Source organism: Eretmochelys imbricata, chromosome 11, assembly GCF_965152235.1.
Source record: "Eretmochelys imbricata isolate rEreImb1 chromosome 11, rEreImb1.hap1, whole genome shotgun sequence".
In the NCBI taxonomy this organism is placed as follows: domain Eukaryota; kingdom Metazoa; phylum Chordata; order Testudines; family Cheloniidae; genus Eretmochelys; species Eretmochelys imbricata.
Genome location: NC_135582.1, coordinates 40,940,878 through 40,959,768, shown reverse-complemented (window position 1 = coordinate 40,959,768; position 18,891 = coordinate 40,940,878). Strand labels below are relative to the sequence as shown.

Below are 18,891 nucleotides of genomic sequence, written 5' to 3'. Positions count from 1 at the left end.
GTGGGGGTGTGTTCTAGACGGTTTTAGTGCAAAGGCTGAGTTTTTGACCCTAATTCCTCTGATATATAGATAATACATGTTCAAAGAACCCTATAAATCTGTCTACATGGGGAGTTAGGTCAGTTTAACTACACTGCTTTGGGTGTGGATTTTTCACACCCCTGAACAATGCAGTTATGCCAAGCTAATTTTCTAGTGTAGACCATCCTGAGTCTGCCAAGTTGAGTCAGAAATTATAATCTTAGCTGGTGGAGAGTAAAAGACCTGTCAGCATCAAAGGGCAAAGAGTTTTGGAGGAATAAAAAAATAAGTCTTGAGGGTAAATAAGATGATTTTACAAATTATTGTATATAATAAGCAAATCAGTAAGCAATATAATACTGTAATGTTAATACATCATTTTTATAGGATTAAAGGAAAAAAGTATGAGCCAGATTCTGGCCCTCTTGTGGTATTCTAGAGATGCAAAGGGGCTGGAAAGCAGCTAGATCTGACCAGCTGAGAATTCCCTTGGTGTGGGAGAGCTCTCAGCTGGCATAACTGGTGTACCTGGTTTTTGCACTGTGACCCCTAGTGTAGGAGGGTCTGGGTCAGGAAGGAGTATCTGAGGATATGACTGGGTCACAGTGCCTTGGAGTGTTGCCAGCAGGAGTAGGTTAGCACAGCTTGAGGGCCAGCAGCACAGATCCTCCCTGAGAGCCAGATAGCTGTAACAGACTCCCTGAGGGACCTGATTTCTCCTGTTACATCAAGTGGAAACTTAGTGTATCAAAGAATCTGGGCCTGTTTATGTAACTGGAATAAATCCTCTTAAGTACTGATGTTCTGGACTGGCAACAATACGATTGTAATACAGGCACCATAGATTAAAGAAACAAAATATAAATCTGATAAGTAAACTTTAACTCCAGATTTCATATACTTTATATAACTTTAAATATATTTGGATAATATTTTACTTTACTTTTTAGCTTTGGCAGCATATCTAGTCTTGTTTTCTTGCTTCTATTGAGGAAACCACAACAGGACTCTCCAGAACCTTCTCACGCCATGGTCAAACTTGAAGGATTGAAAGTATGAATTAAGACTTATGAGTATCTCTAGCAGCTGCTAGTATGGCATGGAGATTAAAAGTAATGTTGCTTTTGACCTATATACGACTTGCAATGAGTAGTATAACAAGCTCTGTTCTTTGTGCTGATGGTTCTTCCCCCCTAGGTGAACACATTCAAGATTGTCCTGGAAAATAGGTGTCAAGTAGACTTGTTCATATTCTGCAAAAGCTGTGTTCACAAAAATTAGGATTCCCAATAGCTGTTCTGTATAAACATGTTTGTACTCATTGTTCGTTACAATCAAATATGAAAATGTCGTTGTTTGAATAATACATTCAGTTCACAGATCTTAAAGTGTAAATTGTCAGATAATTTTAGTTGCCTTTACTGCAATCAGAGGTTTAATCCTCATGAACCTGAGATGCAGTTAAAAAACAAAACAAAACACACACTTTATTCTGAGTCTCTTGGTGCCGCGGACATCTGGAGCTCCTGTCCTACTAATACATATTTTGGATTACTGCATCAGATCAAGGAATCCTGAACTCTGGTACACAGAAGTATATTGTTTTCAGAACTGTTTTTTTTTTTTTTTTTTTTTAAATTCTCTTACATTCCCATTAGCAGTGTACAATGGATTTTCTCTCTCTACTTCAGGAATCTACTGCCTGATATCTTAGGTAGAAAACTTCACTCTGTCTCTATCCAGATACAGGCATTACATGGAGTACTTCAGACAACATTGCTTGGAAGATTGTTTCCTCACTGAGCTATTTTGTAACAATTGTGAGGCCTCTCTTGTGTATATTAACTAGGGCGGAGGCAGGCACAAACTCCCTTGTCCTGAATAGACAAAGATCTAATTGTTTCCAGTAAAAGCAAGAGAAGGGTTCTCAAACTTTGACATAGCGACCCTCCCTAAGCTAAGGAAAAAATAGTTTTGCCTTCCCCTAGGTTAGTAAGAGAACACACACAACTGAAAATCCTATACATACAATCCTATACATATTGTAAAGTAGAAGGGCTGTGATGGATCTGAAAAGTACAATAAATACACAGTATGCGGGGCTGTCTTTCCTTTTACTACTTAGTAATGGGAAAGACCCTTCTCTACACACCTTCCCTGTCCATGGTCCAGTACATCCTGCAGTTGTCTGGACAGGAGGGAGACACATTCTCATGGGTCTCTGCCCTTGAGCCCCATGCTTAATTCACCTTTGTCTCCCCTTCTCCAGTGTGAGAAAATGAAAGGAGCAGGCGGCAGCTGCTGCTCCACCTGCCAACATGGGCCACACCACTCAGGCTTTTTACAGGCAGGGAGCAGCCTCTTTGTAGGAGCTAGCAAGCCCTGCAGCAGCCTCTGTTGTCGGCAGCTGGAACTGTAGTCCAGTCCTAGCAGCTGAGGCTACCAGTTCGCATCTAGCAACAGCTGTAGCTCAGCCAGAAAAGCTGAGCTGTCAGCAACAGCAGTAGCAGCAAAAAAAAAAAAAAAAAAAGTGTAAATGTTACCTCGCCAGGAAGGCATGCCTATAGAGGTACAGGTTCAATGGAATACTGCAAGTCCTGATACTCCTCAGGTAACTTACTGGCTAGCCTGTGAAACTAAAGATAAAATATTGGTGTGCCAGGATGAAGTAAGAGAATAAACAGGTCTTCTGATTTTGGAGAAATATGCCAAATTTAGTAATAACTATAGTTATTTATGTTAAACAGATATTATTAACTGAGAACTGGACATTTAAAAATCATGGGATGGTCACAAGGGGAAAGTGAGTGGTCTCATAGGTGTTTATGCACTCTCCCAAATTGCCACAGCATATGACTCAATTGTCACTTGTTTGTTTTTAGGCACAGCACAGGAGGAGCAACATTGTTACATGTCAGGATTGTGCTATATTAACTGATTGAGGAAGCTTGCACTTGGGTACATTAATCCTGGGTTTTAAGTCAGTGTTTTAGACTTCCATGAGAAATAAACTTCTCAGACAGAACTAAAATGCCTTGCAAATTTTCTTCTTACTTACTTTTGTGATGAATTTTGTCATCTTGGCTACTGTGATGCTTTTATATGTCGTGGATTTAAAAAAACATAACAGACTACAAGTTATGAGGCCCTGTAAGTTCTTAAACAAATACTAAGTTTTGTAGAAGGAAAAATACAATTTTTAAAACTTTTTAAATCCAGTTAAATTTAGATCAAAACGTTTTCATTAAGATACTTAACTCTCAAGTTCATTACTCTGTGTAAATTGATTTTGCATGATAGAATTGCTACATTATATTGAAAATACACACTTTGTTACCCAAACTCGGTAACTGAAATTTGATGTATGCTTAAGTCGGAAAAATGTTTCATTTTAAACTGTTCACTGTAACTTTCTTGATTGGTTAGGCATTAGATGATGAATGTGCAGCAACAGGAAAACAAAATCAGTGGCACAGTAGACCAATTTCAGAGTGGACAACCCAACAGGTATGCCATTGGTTGATGGGGATGAACATGGAGCAATACATTGCAGAGTTTACCGCCAAGAATATAGATGGACAGCAGTTAATGCTGCTTGACAGTGATAAGTTGAAGGTAAGTACATGCCCCTGTGTGTATTTGTAATGTATAAATACGGTAGGAGTTTGATTGCCAGTTCATACATACATCTTTTAAATATAGATACTTATCCTTTTCCTATTCAGGCATTGATGAACATTGGGTTTTTTTAAAAGTCAGTTACTGCTGTGCTCTTGGCATGGTAGAATAGAAGATCAGTTAGTGAATGACATCAAATTAAAGGTGAAGTGTATCAAAATATTATGAAAAGGATGTGATAATAGAATGAAAGCGCAAACTAAACAGTTCTTCCTCGGTGACAATATATTAAAACTCAAAGCAACTAAAGCCCCAAAAGGGAGTGGTATGTTTATCTCAAAAGTGGTAGCAAAATAGGTCCCAACTAACTCATTTACATAGTTCAGAAATCTGACTTTCATTAAGATCCATGGCCCTCAGATGAAAATTCAGTCCCCTTTCCTTAAGACCTTACTACTTTCTGATTTGACCATTATTGAAGAGCCTACTTTGATCTTTTTTATCCTTTTTTATTATTTTTTTTTTATTATTATTATTAAATAGAAGCCTTTCCTTGTATGTTTTCTTGATACATAGCTGGGTTTTTAAAAAACCCAAGAGAGACAACCAGCTGCCGCGCTGAGGTGGTCATTTTGCCTCTGATAATTGCATGCTGCATGTCCATTCCAGCTCTTCTTCGTTCGTTCATATTGTTAGACTACTTTTTGGATTGGAAAGGTATTATTCTAAAAGAAGGTTTTCTCTAACAGAGTTCAGTAAAGTCTGAAACCAAAATCTAGTGACTAATAGTGGGATTAGAATATCTTTTTTGAAGAAAAAATGTAGGTTTATGAACCTTTAACTTTGCCATTTAAATACATCTGTCTCTTGGAATGGATTTGCAACTCTAAATTTCCTATAACTTAACACAGAAATGTTTCCTTGGACAGTAGGGAAAACCATATTCAGTAATTTAAAAGATAACTATGGGAAGTGTGGCCCGTTGGTACTTCAAGCAGTCATTTTCACAGTATTGCACTCAAATTCTCCAGATAGAAAATAACACTGCTGTTTGGGAACTGAAATCAGATGTTGCCATCTGCTGATCTAAAATTGAAATGCACTCTACTCACAAATGTTACTGTCCACGTTAATACAAAAGTGTCATTAGGGAAGATGAAATGTATAAACGCTTGCAGATTAAAATTATGGAAGATGCTTTCAGTTTTACTACATCTACCTTTAATATTATATTAGTTTTAGTTGCCTGAAAAGTACTTTGTAAGGTCCAGTTTTACTCAAAATTTAAGTTATAAACATGCTTTTGCAAACACAAGACTAATAGAAATGCTTCCATGAATTCATTTAGAAGTCCACTGGAATTTTTTTTTAAAGGGACTGCATTGCTTGTTTACACTGAATGCTGTGCTAAAGCCTAAGAACCTGGAAGTGAAATTAAAATGACAGTCTCTAGAGAAGTGAACTGTCTAGTTTATTTTCACTGTCCTACCTGAGAGCAATGCAAAAAGTAAACAAGCAAAGTGGTGTTTAAAGAAAGATTATTTATTATAATGATCTATTATGGTTTAAGTAACATAGTCAAAGAAACCTATTTTTTAAAAAACTATTAAGCTGATAGAATTCCTTTTTATATTACCCTAATATTGGATTAATACATGGCATGAACGAACAACCAACCCTGGTTCAAAAGTCTGATTGTATTGCTATCACAAGTCTACTATACCTTTATATATGACACCTCAGGTGTCAGTGAGGCAAGTGATTTTTCAAAATTACTTTGAAAAATGTGTGTGGTGATTTAGGGCCTGATCCAATACTCACTGAAATAAATAGGAGTCTGGCTATTGACTTCATTGAGCACTGGTTTCAGCCCTTTTTTATTTTGATTTCATCCTTTTGATTTATAAAGTGACCTTCTATTAAAAGATATTACCCTGTGTTCTTGCAATGCTTTCAATAACTGAGATAGACAATCCCGTGTTAATATTCAGTATAAAAAGTAGGGTATTTTTCTGTCACAAATAAATGGTTCCTAATAAGTAAATAACACTCCCTTTCTAAATGCCTGGGTGGAAAGCTGGCCCTTACAATATTACCTGGAGGTTAACAGATCCAAGGTGATGACAGACCACTGGGAAAAAGGTGGCACCAAGGTGAGAGGCAATCTCAGATCATCAGTTCCCAGTTACATTATTGCTTTAAAGCAGTGGTCCCCAAACTTTTGAGGGTTGTGCCCCACCTTAACCCCGTCCGCACCACCACCATCCCCCAGGGCAGGGAGCAGGGCCACAGCTCTGGGGAGGAAGCGCTGGCCAGCCCCTCCCTGCCCCCAGCTCTGCTCTGGTCCTGCCCCCAGTGGTGCTCCCGTCTCTGCGCCTGGTCCCATCCCAACTTCAGCATGGCTCCGCTCCCAGCACTGTCCCCAGGCTTGGCCGTTGGCCACAGCTCCATTCCCAGTCTGGAGCCAACGCTGGGAGTGGGGCCAGGAGCAGAATCTGGCCTTACCCGGGCTGTGTCCCCTCTCCTCCCTTCCCCCCCCGAGTGGTGAGACTGGTGGACCTTGCAATCATTTCAGTAGAGTGGAGAAAAGAGAGATTGCAAGGATTGAAATAAAGAGCTGATGGAGAGGGATTAACTACATCAGTTTTAGACTGCATATTTGAAAAATTGAGGTGACTGGGAGGAGAGAGATCGTGAAACCGTTGGAGAGACAATGTTGTGGGATGTGTGTTGTGGGTTTTCTTGAGGATAGCGGAGACCAGGGTGGGCTTGCATTGTGAGAGGAAGGAGTCAGGAGACAACGATAAGCTAGAAAAAGGGTTAGGAAGGGAATGAGAATGGAACAATGCAGCAGAAGGGGTTGGAATGGGCTCACTGTGGCAGGTGTTGGAGACTAGGGTCAGTGCTGCCAAGGGAGGAGGCAGGAAGGCGCTCACAAATGTTAACTCAAATTGCTAATCTCTGAAGTAAAATGTTATAAAAAAATCAGATTTTAAACAGCAACTATAAATTCCTTCTCAGTTACTTAGCTCTCAGTGTTGTTTTTTCAACTTCATTTGTGATAATGTCTTCCTGGGCAAACAGAACCTGAATTTCCAATGTAAAATCACCCCAGAAAAAATATCCTACTTTTTTTTTAAGGGGTGGGGGCTTGGAATCTTTGAGCCTGCCCCTTTTTGCTTTATATGAAGTGATTTAAAAAAAAAAAAAAAAAAACAGCACAAACCCACTTTTACTTACTGTATCTTCCAACAAATTTTTCAAGTTGGATTTTGGCATTTTAAAGGTATTACTGTGTCTGGGGCGAAGAGCAGCTTTTTCACCCATTAGCTTACGCAGCTTTGTTTCATTCAGTTCATTGAACCTCCAAGAATTGTATGTGACTGTCTTAAAAGACACTTGTTAAATTTCTGCAAGTTGTTTTCATAGGTAGAGGTTTTCTCAAGCTACTAAATACCGCAGATGATTGATCTGAGTTCAGCAACATTCTCTGTAAAGGAAGCGGGGAAGAAGAAATACACACTAACTGCTGTTACTATGTACTATTTATGCAGCTGTATCAAGGGAGTCAGCAGAAGATTAATTTAAAACAGTTCAATTTGATTTTGTTATATCACTCATTAGAAAGTCTCAGATGCTCCACTTTAAGTGCCACATGAAACTTACTATTCACAACAATACAAAACCTAGGCTACATCTCCTCCACCCCATTTATCAGCAAGGCAACCATCTCACATTACAGTTAAAAAAACTGTAAATTATCTTCTACAGATTTACTCCCTTTATGTCTGATGTAAGGAACTGTACAATTTCTTGCAGCTTCCGTAATACTTTCTTGAAACCAGAGTAACTAAACACAATTTCTCTTAAAGGCTCTGGGGGTTTCCAGCCAAAATGACCGAGCCACAATAAAGAAGAAAATTAAGGATATTAAAAAAACACAAGAAAAACTGGAAAAACAGAAAGACAAAGTTCAAAAGAAGGAAAGAGAAGTTCGCAAGAGTGGCAGAGTGGTAGCTGCTGTAGAATCAAGCTGTTAAAATGATTTAGTTTTATTTTAGCACAGACTTACTTCAACTTGAAGAAGTGCAACAAAATTGTATATAATTGTACAATTGAGGAGGTAAAGTGCAACAGTTTAACATGGTAGGTTATTTACTTTAATTTCTGTATTCCCTCCCCATTACATGTTCCATTAAAATGAAATAATGTTTTCAATATTTTTATATCTAGTTGACTCTGCCTGTACTAACAGACAATAATTTAACTTTCTGCCTTAAGTACTGTGCGTACTTCTATGACTGATATGTAAAAACACCATATGCGTGAAATATCCATTGAAACTTATATGTTTGTGGAAAGTGGGATGTGACATTGCGGGGGGAAGTATTAATTCAAATATTAGTCAACTCTTGCAGTTGACTTAAACTATAAATATTGGGTTTAATCTGACATATGGACAATAGAAAATCCTGTCATCAAGTTAAGTGTGACACTGTTTAGCTGTTGCCACTGATGTTGTAAAGTGAAAAAAATTAAGTTTAAGAAAACAGCAATGTCAAATTTATTTAAAAAAACAAAGCATGTATTTCAAATTTAATGAATTGTTTTCTTTAAAATCTTGTGTTTTCCCAGTGGTCCATTTTTAATTCAAAATTTACTGTAGTCATATGCTGATTTTTGAATTTCATGTGTTGCAGCTTACTGAAAGTAGTATGTAAGTAGTTTTCACAAACTACTTATGCTAAGCATAACACTAAATTCTCTCTGTAAGCTACACCATGAGGTGTTGGAACAGGGTGTAAACATAAATAAAAGATCATTTTTTACATATTTTTCCTAAATAATATAGTTTTATAGTTTTATGCTATGAATAAGATGAATTTGCAATGAGTATGTCTCTTTTCTACTCTCTACAAGATTTTTGGGGACCAAGTTTATGTATTTGCTAATTTTAAACAATACTGTTTTTCCATACTTAAAATACGGAGATGAGAATTGTAGAAAAAATTTATCAATGAAGCACTGGGTTTCTGCATTGTATTTAATTGTTCAGTTATAGACTATAGACTTTCTTTTTAAAGGAGGATTTGATTCTTGGAATAGTTTAGAACATGATTTGATATGTGTTCTTGTGTAATTGCATAACAGCTTGTAGAAATATTACAAAAGCACTTCCTTAGATTTTTTTTTCCAGAAAAATAATGGAATAAAAATGTTAATTCCATCATGGAGTGGAATAGAAAATTACAAGATCATGGAATTCTGAATTGCTAGTTTGAATATTGCAATTATGTGGACCAAGTTCTCCTTTAAATGTATGAATTAATGTTTTTCATTTTTAATTAAATGATCATTTCACTTCTGACATTTCTCAAGTGTTTAAAATACGGAAGATTTCTCTGAAATTCAGAAGAGGAAAGAACTTTGTGAAAATGCACATTCACTCTACTGATTTTCAAATAAAATGTAAAGTTCATATTTCTATTAAATGCCTTCTCTATTTTCAGTTCTGTGTTTTAATTAAGAAAAGCAGCTTATTGTTTTGCTTATTTTTAATTCTTGGGAAATTAGTGAATTCCAGGAATTTACCTTACATCTAGTCAATCAATCAATTTCCAGAGGTTGAGTGGCCAGAGGAGTTCTTTGTTGCTCGCAAAAGAGAAGAATTTTTGTCTGCTGGGACAGGTTGGTCAGAATTCTAGGGTGGTGCAAGATCTGCAATGCCAGGCACTGTTTTCCCCCCTCATCCCTGGGTCCCCTCTTCCTTGTGTATGTAAGGAATGAATGAAGGGCTGATGGATGGAATGGAGGTTATTGATGTAGTGTCCTAGGGTTTTTCCTTCTGTCAGCTCCACAGCATCTGAAGGTTGCAGCCATTAAGCTGAGTGCTGTATCTAGGAGGATACCTGAATTAGTTTCAAAAGCCTGTCTCTGCAGTGCTGAGGCAGTTGAACAGGTGCAGATAAGGTGACCAGTTGTGATGCATAAGTTACTCTTTGAAAGAGAACATCCCTGCCTACACAGCCCCTGGCACTTGAGGCCTGAAAGGGTTGGATGACTCCTTTGAACTTTTTCAGTCCCCAATCACCCAAAGAATAAGTCAACTGAAAGTCTGATTTTTATAAATTGCATTAATGGACACATTTATTGCTTCAATATGATAAAATAAAAAATTTCACATTGCAGTTTCATTTTATCACACACAAACCAACAATTCTAAATATAAATATAGGGTTTAATCCCACTGTTTCAAGAGAGTATAACTATCCATTTCGCTATTTCTGCAACCAGTTTGTTTTCTTTTGATATTCAACAGCCAACTAGCAATAAGTGATTATTTTTCAGTACAGTAATGAAGATGTGTATATATAAAATCAATCTTTTGAACCAGCTACTGTGGTGAAGTAAATCAAACATAGCAAGTCAACTATCTTTACTCTTACTAGGAGTAAATACTGCACACTCTGAAATTTACTAAACAGTTAATTTTCACCACAGCCAGCAGAGGAGGAAAAAACTATTGAAATATCTACATTGGAATAAGAAAAGGAGTACTTGTGGCACCTTAGAGACTAACCAATTTATTTGAGCATGAGCTTTCGTGAGTGAAGTGAGCTGTAGCTCACGAAAGCTCATGCTCAAATAAATTGGTTAGTCTCTAAGGTGCCACAAGTACTCCTTTTCTTTTTGCGAATACAGACTAACACGGCTCTTACTCTGAAACCTACATTGGAATAGTTTGCTCGGGGCACTGACTTTTTTTTCCTAATAATCAAAAGGTATGTTAAGCCATAGGTAGCAAAGATACAAGCAAAGGTTTCTACTTCAGTAATTCCACATAAAAACTCTATTCTTTGGATAGATGTTCATTGCAGGCAGACTGTTATAGTCTGTTAGAATGATTTTGCATATTTGTTCTTAGACATTACTAAAATCAGTTCAATTTAATTCTTAAGTGGAAGTATGATTAAATATTTCAAAATTTTATACAAATTATTCTAAAAAGTTCTACCATGTTAAACATAAGTTTTGAAACTATTTTAAAAACCAAATTCTATTACTTTTAGTATTAGGCTGTCAAGAGTGACAGTTGCAAACATTTAGCAAACACTCCCCTGCTTCATATAAATTTTTACCCCATTCCGCAAACCCTTTCCTGCCTGGATTCAGTTGCAGGATTGGGGCATTAATTTGATTACATTGTATTGCCTTTTAGGCACTTATATACAATGGTGATGTGCCACACAAACAAAACTTACCCTCACAACACCCCTATCTATCCTCAATTTACAGATGAGGAATTCATCTGAAGTCATCTCTCACAAAATAGAGGACTATAGCATACTTACCGTTCCAGCTTCTTTCCCTATCTATTCAATAACAAGAAATCATAGGCTTGTGATCAGGCAGACCTTTATACCATCCCCTGCTCTATTTTGACCTGGTAGACTGCTGAAACATAGTGTGTGCTTTCTGGCACATGCACATCTTTCACCCTCATCTTATAGAGCAGTTAAGGATTGGTCATCTGAGTTAGGCGCTGGGACTGCAAGTATTTCTCTGCAGCAGTCTAAGTTTTTGGGGATATGAAAATTCAGTGGAATGTACATTCATGACCCGGCATTGTTATATGGGCTTAAATAGCCGGTGTGGCCAGCAGCACAGTTGAAGCTATCAACACTGTTGCATCCCTCTCTAAAGAGAGCTGATATGCTCTTTTTTTCCTATAATATTTTAGTACAGCAAAAGTTGATTTTTGACATTAATTGCACTCTTTTAATACACCTGGTTAACTGGTAGGTCCTGTTGTCCTACTATTACACTGATCTGCTCAGTAAAGATGCAGATTTTGCAATAGAGTTTCTGCATATTAGTAGTTACTGCTGTCACCTAATATATGATTCCAGAGTTCAAGGCTTTACCAGAGTGTCAAAGCCACAGGCTACCCACAAGTGGTATTTGGACATTACCTGCAGAAAGAGAGAGGAAGACCTGCAAATCTTTACTGTAAACCCTCAGAAGCTGCTATTTCACAGTAAGTGTAAGTATGCCAACTTCTGTTTCTCATGAATTTTCAGTACAGTTCTCAGAAGACCCATAACTGGTATTTTATACCTGCAATGCATTATACTAGAGGCAGCAGTTAAGATTGGATTTTCAAAAAGAAAGCTTCATTTTGTAAAATAAATGATTTCCATAGCTGATAAACAGTATAGGCAAATACAAGTACAACTTGAGAATAATTTAGTGTACAGCTGTTGCCTTGCCCCTCTGAATGCATCTACTACTAGTAGTATGTTCAGATTCACTGATTTCAGAACAAAGTAAAACAATACATGATTGTCTATTGGAGCTTCTGTACTTAAATTCAGATATTTGTTTCTAATTTTGCTAAATTTATTCAGGTTTGTAAAGTGCTTTTGAGCTCCTTGGCTAGAAGATGGTAGAAAATGTGAAAGGTTGCATGATAGGTTTTATAAACCTTAATGCTTTAACTACTTTAATGTTTCATATATCAGTGTTGAGATCATTTGAGAACTTCATCCAATGCTCAATACAAAGAACTGGTATTAGCAGTTCTGGCTAGCTGCTATTTCAATAATGCTTCCATTAGGAGAGTTTAAGTTGTGTGAAATAAGTTACCCTAGACCCTGTATAAAATCTAAAATTACTGCTCCCAAGATCTAGCTACAGAAGTAAATTGGAAATACACCCGTAATTTATTCCACTTTGTATTTCTTAATCTACATATTTTGTTTTAATTCAGTTAATTCCTTAAAGTAGTATAGGAAAACAGTTATGGACTTCAACTTCCTATTATTTCACATAAAGTATTTGAACCATGTTTGGTGTAAACCTGCTAAACAATCCCTTTGCAAACAGACAACAAAAACATGTTTACTTTTTCTGGACTGTTGTACAATTATATACTGCGGAATGTGGTCATGTCCTTTGGTTCACTGCTTGGCACACACCAGTCATCTGCTTCATGGTTTTCCACATAATGTTTCCAAGCTGATTTGTTATACACAGGGAGCCTTTCGATTGATTCTGTTGATAAAGCCTGTAAAGAGAGCAGAAGCTATAGTGAAGTATATTTTGCTGAGCATATATTAAACTTTATTAAAATTACAAGTTACATTAAGACTAATATCAAAAGGTGGTAAACTATACCTTTATGTAGATAACTGCATCTGTACCATAACCCTCTAAGGAATATAGTTTCAGATCTCCTTGGAAGTACTGTGCGTACAGACGTGATATAGGCAAACCATAACCAAATCCAGCCTGATAAAAAGCGGGTAGCGGGGAGAGATAAAAGCACACTTGAGTTAACTGCATCATCTGCAGACTGTCAGCATAGCAGACCAATATCTGCACTTCTTAATTTAGAGGAAATCCAGCTAGGGTCAGCGTATTACTGGACATGTTAGCATTTGAGAAAAGTAATCACTTATATAAGATCAGAGAGGTGGTGAGGACTCCAATCTTAAGTATTACTCCTCCATACACCAATGTTTCCAAGTTTCCCTCCTTTCCTACCCATTTACCTAAAAACGTTCCTAGCTCTTTGTGGGGAGGGGAGAGGACTGCAGAGCCTGGGGACTGCAAAAAGTAAACCCTCCCTCTGTGGGCTGCCATACAACACAGTATTTGGTGCTGTTACTTGCAGCTATCCCAAGGCAAGAGCACTAGTAGAAGTATTCTGCCTTGCTGCAGAAAATTGGATGACTATCTCTATTCCCATGGAGCCACTAGTCTGGCTGTTGCTGATCTTCAGAAGGTAGAGACTTAAGACAGAGATGTTATGAGTGCCAATGAAAGGGCAGGTGGCCCAAGAGGCAACCTCCTTAAATTTGCTTGTGGCCTACACTATGAAAGTCTGACAAACCCCTGTCCTAAATTGTTAACAATTAAACACTGAGCAAAAGTTAGAAATATTATGCCTTTCACTTAATCACTAGTTAATTTGCGCAGTATCTCTGGAACCAAATAACTTGAATTAAATCTATTGAAGCCACGAGGAGTTTGCAAGGACCATGGGAGTAAGCTCTTTATCAGCACGACTATATGCTATGTACTTTTGTTGTTGTCAGGATTATACGACTGAACGGCTATTTCACTCAAAATGACAAGTATGGACTTGATCCAAAAGAAGGGGCAGTTTTACAACCAGAAGTTCCTAAAATCCTAAATTAATTTCTATTCCTAAATTAATTTCCTTTTCTACTCTGCTTCCAGGACCTAAGTTTAAAGTCCTGTACTCGCCTAGAAACAGATTACAGTAACTCTACAACAGTTCAAGGAATGTCGCTCCTTGTTCTCTCCTTCAGCGCTTGAAGAAACAGAATTTCAAACTCAAATTTTGGTAAATATAGTGTTTTTCTTATTTACCATTAAGGCTACAAATTCTGTTTAATGCTGTAAGAGTCTATAATTTTTTTTTTTCTTTTCAGAAAGGCACTTCAACTTTTAACACCAGAATTGCTAGACTACTCATTTATCTCCAAAACACGTAGTAGTGCAAAGATACAGGTAATTTCTGCCTTCCCAACTATCAACCATATTCAAGAGGACAAAGTAAAAAAGGCTTAGAGACCAGAGGTGTTGCTCGTGATGTCTCAACACGGGGACGTGGTGCAGTTGAATACATATAGTTGAATAGTCCGTCAATTTTCCTCATAGGAACACCGCCACCACGGTCGCTTATCTACAAAATGAATGAACACACTATTAACTTTAGGCTCCTGTATATAAAAGAGAACAGAGAAACAAGCTGATTTTCATAAAGAATAAAGTCCAAAGAAAGTCTGAAGACTGTACAGTCTCAAGTTGTCCTTATTAAATCATCAGATCAGACTTTATAAAGAAAATCATCAGCTGATAAATCACAGCAATATTATACACACAAAATCCCAGCTGAGGTTAATGACGTTTCCCAAAATGCTGTCTCCAAAAGCACTGTCCACAATTACACAGAATTACTTAGGTTATGTCTACACAGCCTGCAGCAGTGGGCCTCCCAACCCAGGTTGACAGACTCAGGCTCACACTACTGCACTATAAATAGCTGCGTAGATGGTAATTTGAAGTTAGGCTTAGGCTGGTGCTCAGGTTCTGAAGCCTAGGCTTCAGAGCACGAACTGTCTACACTGATAATTTTAGCACAGCGGCACAAGCCTGAATTTTGACATGGGTTGGGAGGTTCATTGCTGCGGACTGTGTAGATATACCCTTAGAAGCCATACACCCCACTTATATGTTTTGCACTGCTTTTGAATTCCTTCCAATTTCTAATCTTCATGTGGAGGAAGTTAGGTTCAGTAAAAGTAAGCAGTGGCCATGTCAATTGAATCCTAAGGGTACAAAGTTCTCAGTGCTTTAGCCAGCACTTTAGGAACAAAGATGCTACATAGCAGTGCAATATATTAGTACTCATTTACTACTAGAGCAAATTTGAAGATTTGTTTCTACTTATGTGAAGATAAATTCTAAGGAAAACCTATACGCTGCAGCCAACCTTGGAAATCCAACACTAACCATATAAGAGAAATGCTGCCCTTAAAAGAAATAACGGCAAGGCAAGGCCTACCATAGGCAGGCTTAACCTGTGCTGGACTTACTTTATTCCAAACCTGTTCTGCACCTCACTCAAGTAGTCACTTCCACCTGGTCTGGATAAACTACAAATCTGGCTATCTTTCGTTCCTAAATTGGCACTTTATCCTTGAACAGGAACATGGTTTATTTACATTATAGCTACAAAAAATAATAAATATGTTGAAAGGTTAAAGTGATGTCACAATCTCCCATTCACATGAGACTTGTGACAACTTTATGATGCTTCCACTCATCACTGACCCAAGGCCTGAAATCCCACAGAGGTCTTATTCCGTGCACAATACATTATCAGCATTGGTACAAACTTCGTGTCACATCACCCATTCATAATAAAATATTCCCCGCAGGTTCTGAACTAACTATTTTCCATCAAACTAATTAAGTATCAAACAAAGCGGTTACCTTCACAGTTAAATCCTCATTGCCTAATATGACATGTACTTGAATTGGAGGGTAAACGCTTCGATCAGTATAGCGTTCCATTGTGGCTCTCATTGCATTCTGAGAAATATTTAAAAATTAAAGTAAAATAAGTAGTTTTAATCAAATCTTAGATTTGATTGTAACTTTTAAATTGTTCTGTTAAAATGTCAACTTAGGAAAACAGTTTTATGTGTGCCCCTATATAGATTGTATTTCCATTTTTGCTTCTTTGTACTTGTATAAAGATATAATAAACATATTTCTTCTTCAAAAATATTTCCTGCTTGCTTTTTACCACAGGAATATCAAGTCTGGTCTTGCCTGGCTTTGCTACAGTCTTACTGGGGGAGACTTAAATGTATATCATGAGCTAACCTTATTTTAATGGGAGAGGAGCTGAATTCTCGCAGAAACATCTTCTCTCCAAGGATTAATTAAGCCATTGGAGTTGAATACCACCAATTGTTAATAAAAAACAAAGTTTTACACAGTCTATCTCTCAATTATCACCTATCCGTCTTGTGTGATGTCCTAAATTCACTGGTTCTCCAATCAGAGTCAATCTGAAAAAAAATTAGTAGTCTACAAGCCTATGAAAAAGTGTAGCTTTAGTTCTGAATTGCTTTACTAGTGTGATTAAATTACAGCATGCATAGGTTCTGTATGTTAGAAAAGAATCTGAAGAGGTGTGGCTTGATATAGAAGTCTTAGTATTCCTGTATGAATGATTAAGATACAGGACACATTTTCAAAGCCTCTGATTTTACACACAGTCATTTGTGTACAAATGATAAGATTTAGACATCTATCTACCTGATCTGTGAGTGCAGTCAGGAACTTAGATGTCTGAATCTTGCAACTGCAGGGACAAATTTGCAAGTTGTTGTTTAAAAATTAGTTCAACATGTCAAATACACCCCTCAGTACACAAACATGCCATGCAGATTTTGTAATCCTACTGTACAAACCTTGAAAAGTTCAAAAACCATGTGATAGAGATGGGATGGTACATATACTACTTGCATGGGTTGTCCTGATGATTTTGCTGGAAAAGAAAGTAACCCAATCAATTAGACAACATACTGGAAGCCCAGTGTTAGTTTTGGTAATATCCAAGTAGTTCAGACAACAAATAGAATCTGGTTTTGTTTTGGCTGTTTTCACTGATAAAACACAGTACAGGGAAATGAAAAAAAAAAAACTGAATAGAAATCATGAAAACATTTGTTCTGAAGTCCAAATCCTGCGTTTGTGATGTCATGATCAGTTGTTGTAGAGACTGAGTTGTCAGAAACAAGATTATGGGACACAATGAGTGCAGAGCCCTACAACTTCCAGGGAATGGGAAGAAGCGGAGATCTTATTTGAACATATTTCTAGTAATAAAATTGAGAAGGGGAAATAATTGTTTTTAAAAAGATGGTCTTGAAAAATTGTCACACTTTACAATAATGATTAATTACACTGCAGTTACATTGCAATTACAGTGTGATTCAACTGTGGCCACGCTTTATGAATTTAATGCCTGTAATTAACATTAATCCATAAAACCAGCTGACTACATTAAAGTATAATTACAGTGTAGCAGGACCTTGCATAATGAGTGTACCTAAAATCTAAAAATATATATTCTAAGTATGAAACATAGTAACAATAAGTAATTAAATCACATAATTAATATAATAAACACAATTCCAGTTATACTCATTAGTGATAATGAGTTATCAAAAACCATAAAGGAGTGAGAGCAGCAGACTAAGAACAATGGACTTAAAAAAAGCAGACTTCAACAAACTTAGAGAACTGGTAGGTAAGGTCCAATGTGAAGAAAATCTGAAGGAAAACGGAGTTCAGGAGAGCTGACAGTTTCTCAAGAGAACAATATTAAAGGAACAACCGCAAACTATCCTGATACAAAGGGAAGATAAGAAGAATAGTGAGACACCAATAAGGCTCCATCAGGAGCTTTTAACAGACCTGAAAAATAAATAAAAAAAAAAAATCCTACAAAAATAGAAATATGGACAAATTGCTAAGGAGGAATACAAAAAACAGCACAAGCATGTAACTACACAATCAGAAAGGCTAAGTTACAAAATGAGTTACACCTAGCTAGAGACATGAAAGGCAATAAGAGGAGGTTCTTTAAATACATTAGGAGCAACAGAATGATGAAAGTGTAGGTCCCTCCACTTTGGAGGGAAAGGAGAGGTAAAACTGATGGCATCAAGAAGGCTGGCGTGTTTAATGCCTATTTTGCTTCAGTCTTCAAAACAAAAGTTAATGGCAACCAGATACTCAAAACAATATTAATAACAAGGGGGAAGGAATGCAAGCCAAAATAGGGAAATAACAGATTGAATATATCTAACTTATATAAATATTCTTTGAATTGGCAGGGCCTGATGAAATTCACCCTAGGGTACATAAGAAACTAATTGAAACAATCTCGGAACCATTAGCAATTATCTTTGAGAACTCCTGGAGGACTGTTGAGATCCCAGAAGACTAGAGAGGGCAAACATAGCAGCTATCTTTAAAAAGGGGAACAAAAGAGGACCTGGGAAATTATAGCCCAATTAGTGTAACTTCAATACCTGGAAAGATACTGGAACAAATTATTAATCAATTTGTAAGCACCTGGAGGGTAACAAGGTTACAAGGAATAGCCAGCAAGGATTTGTCACGAACAAATCATGCCAAACTAACCTAATTTCCTTCTTTGACAGGGTTACTGGCCTAGTGGATAGGGCAGAAGCAGTAGATGTGGTATATCTTGATTTTAGTAAGGTTTTTGATACAGTCCTACCTGACGTTCTCATAAGCAAACTAGGGAAATGTGGTCTAAATGAAATTAGCTTAAGGTGGGTGCACTACTAGTTAAAGACCATACTCTAAGAGTAGTTATCAATGGTTTGCTGTCAAACCAGGAGGGTGAATCTAGTGGAGTCCCACAGGGGCCAGTTTTGGGTCCGATACTATTGAGTATTTGCATTAATGACTTGGACAATGGAGTGGAAAACGTATTTATAAAATCTAAAAATGACACCAAGCTGGGAGAGATTGCAGGCACTTTGGAGGCCAGGATTAGAATTCAAAACAACCTTGACAAACTGGAGAATTGGTCTGAATTTACCAAAGTGAAATTTAATGAAGACAAGTGCAAAATACTTAACTTAGGAAGGAGAAATCAAATGCACAACT

The 18,891-nt window shown here is 37.1% G+C and overlaps 2 protein-coding genes and 1 long non-coding RNA gene across 12 annotated transcripts in view; 2 read left to right on the top strand and 1 right to left on the bottom strand.

Moving 5' to 3' along the window:
* The window catches only part of LOC144271939 (neurabin-1-like), an 83,238-nt gene extending 74,090 nt beyond the window's left edge, over window positions 1–9,148 (top strand). For 3 of the 5 annotated variants that reach the window (XM_077829606.1, XM_077829605.1, XM_077829607.1), the window contains 2 exons: window positions 3,448–3,636; window positions 7,512–9,148. In XM_077829606.1, the coding sequence (XP_077685732.1) occupies window positions 3,448–3,636; window positions 7,512–7,679 (357 nt within the window). In that variant the 3' untranslated portion in view covers window positions 7,680–9,148. Of the gene's footprint in view, window positions 1–971; window positions 3,637–7,511 lie in introns of those variants that run through there. The other 2 variants (XR_013347460.1, XR_013347461.1) reach the window with 2 other exon arrangements.
* PDK1 (pyruvate dehydrogenase kinase 1) overlaps window positions 1–18,891 on the bottom strand; it is a 52,777-nt gene that overhangs the window by 13,998 nt on the left and 19,888 nt on the right. For 2 of the 6 annotated variants that reach the window (XR_013347462.1, XR_013347465.1), the window contains exons 7-12: window positions 16,656–16,732; window positions 15,667–15,765; window positions 14,243–14,353; window positions 12,817–12,930; window positions 10,367–12,706; window positions 9,767–10,171 (exon numbers count right to left, since the gene is read on the bottom strand). Coding sequence is in view for 2 of the 6 variants with exons in the window: in XM_077829613.1 (XP_077685739.1) it covers window positions 12,566–12,706; window positions 12,817–12,930; window positions 14,243–14,353; window positions 15,667–15,765; window positions 16,656–16,732 (542 nt within the window). In the remaining 4 variants the exon portion in view is untranslated. Of the gene's footprint in view, window positions 1–7,006; window positions 7,130–9,766; window positions 10,172–10,280; window positions 12,707–12,816; window positions 12,931–14,242; window positions 14,354–15,666; window positions 15,766–16,655; window positions 16,733–18,891 lie in introns of those variants that run through there. The other 4 variants (XM_077829613.1, XR_013347463.1, XR_013347464.1 and 1 more) reach the window with 4 other exon arrangements.
* On the top strand, window positions 12,700–15,961 carry LOC144271942 (uncharacterized). The gene is made up of 2 exons (XR_013347466.1): window positions 12,700–14,011; window positions 14,100–15,961. It is a non-coding gene; the product is annotated as an uncharacterized LOC144271942 (long non-coding RNA).